A 1785-nucleotide genomic window follows, 5' to 3' on the forward strand; every position below is an offset into this window, starting at 1 on the left:
ATACGATCCTGATGTACCTTTTGGAATACAACACATGTCCAAGCTTAGCTATCATTACTACCAAGCTTGTACTCAGAAATCTAGTCCTGAAACAGTTTTGTTAAATGTACGCTTTATGTACAAACTTACGACTAGATATAATTTCAAGTTTTTATTCATAACTACACATATTTTTCAATATCAAAACGAAAACATGCGTATAACTTTCTCACTTAAACGTGCTTTCATGTAGTTTAAACAAAAACTCTTCCGGATTCTTATCTGACCCACCCGATAATGACGTGTGCATTCCAATGTGCTGAAACAAATTTGGCTCTACTTGGTACCCCGGGTAACCGCTAATTTCGGAGAATCTGTGAATGGAAAGATCTTTATTGAGACTGTTGTTGACAAGCAGATGCTCCATAAGCGGATATATGGCGCCCCTCGGGTACAACATAGCCTGTGTGCAGCACGCTGCGCTTCGTCCAAAGCGATACAACTGGGGCGACAGACGCCGGACATCGTTAATGTTTACACGACCAAGACACTTGGCCAAGCACAAGGCAAAGGCTGTGAATACCACAAATATAAAGAGTGTGTGTCCCTTGCGTCTGTTACGACTTCCACATAGTGTGTCCAAACATACAACAATCCCTCCCACCACTACGCCGATGCTCAGAAACTCTAGCATGATACCTATTTCGTAAGCAAACCCTTGCCATCTCTGTGGATAATACAATTTTAAGTACAAAAAGGGCTTCGTCATTCCATAGTATGCACTATCGTCTGCTGTATTGCGAAGTCTTCTTAATATTATAAAGTCTAATGTCTGTAAAAGATTATTGATTGGCAGAACATCGTCTTCTAACACTAAAACATGTTTGTATTTCAAGGCCATTGAAGCGTTCAGACAGAAAACGTAGTCATTTATTTCTTGAATCCTCGCCGTATCTTTTAGTCCAGAGTTAATGGCTCGAGGGACTCTGGGTGGTTGGCCAGTAAAATTGCTGGTGTGTTCTTTGTCCACGTACAAGGCGAAATCTCGAAGTTCTAACGCCTCCTGATGTTTGCCCGGCTGGCTGTCAGCGTTACAGATGAGCAGACCATACTCCCGATCTCCTCTGCTCCGCCCTATGGCGCTGTCCATTGCTGCAAATGTTTGCGTCAAATAATGGTTGTTTCCGCTTCTCGCCACAGTGACGATGAGAATTAAAACATCTGACGAGACATAATCTGCCACCACGGGCCTATTGATTTTCATGCTTTTAAGATGTCGCCTCGCCTTGTTTAGTCTGTTCTGATTAGAGTCTTCAACGATCTGCAGCAAATTGTTTCTGTTGAAGTAGTTAAATATTAGTGAAAATGGCAAGTTTTTTGAAACATAGACAGTCGACATAGAACATGCCAGAGTGGCTACAAATATGACAAAGGTTCGGGTATACATTGTTTACTCCCTTAAGCTTTTTAAAAAAGCATCCTTTCATTTCAATTTTGTTATTCCAACAATATAATTTCCCACTCGCTTATGGTTCACATGTGGCCTAAACGTTATCTTTAAACATATAGCGGAATATTATCCTTATGCTTCCTGCGTTTAACTCTTATCACACACTTTACTTTAAACCACTCTGAGTTGAACAACATGATATCATTTGGAACTCTCGGCCATTTTTATTGAAAACAACCTCGGTTTACAATGTCAGAAATCGGGTCTTCTTAAGTCTGCTGCAAGTAGATATCGAAGTAATTTTATTTAGCAGTTGAACTTAATGACTTAACTCTTGGGAGTCTTAATTATGTTTG

At 40.3% G+C, this 1785-nt stretch overlaps 1 protein-coding gene across 1 annotated transcript; it reads right to left on the reverse strand.

Annotated features, from left to right (window-relative positions):
- Window positions 1-208: 208 nt before the first annotated feature.
- Window positions 209-1129, reverse strand: LOC128208364 (post-GPI attachment to proteins factor 4-like). The gene has a single exon (XM_052911924.1). It carries the CDS (start codon window positions 1127-1129, stop codon window positions 209-211), a length of 921 nt encoding a protein of 306 aa, XP_052767884.1.
- Between the last annotated feature and the right edge of the window lie 656 nt (window positions 1130-1785).

Source organism: Mya arenaria, chromosome 11 (genome assembly GCF_026914265.1).
Source record: "Mya arenaria isolate MELC-2E11 chromosome 11, ASM2691426v1".
In the NCBI taxonomy this organism is placed as follows: domain Eukaryota; kingdom Metazoa; phylum Mollusca; class Bivalvia; order Myida; family Myidae; genus Mya; species Mya arenaria.

Bases quoted from the DNA above. Each gene is read 5' to 3' on its own strand.
- LOC128208364 (XM_052911924.1), bottom strand. From the start codon at position 1,129: ATGGACAGCGCCATAGGGCGGAGCAGAGGAGATCGGGAGTATGGTCTG.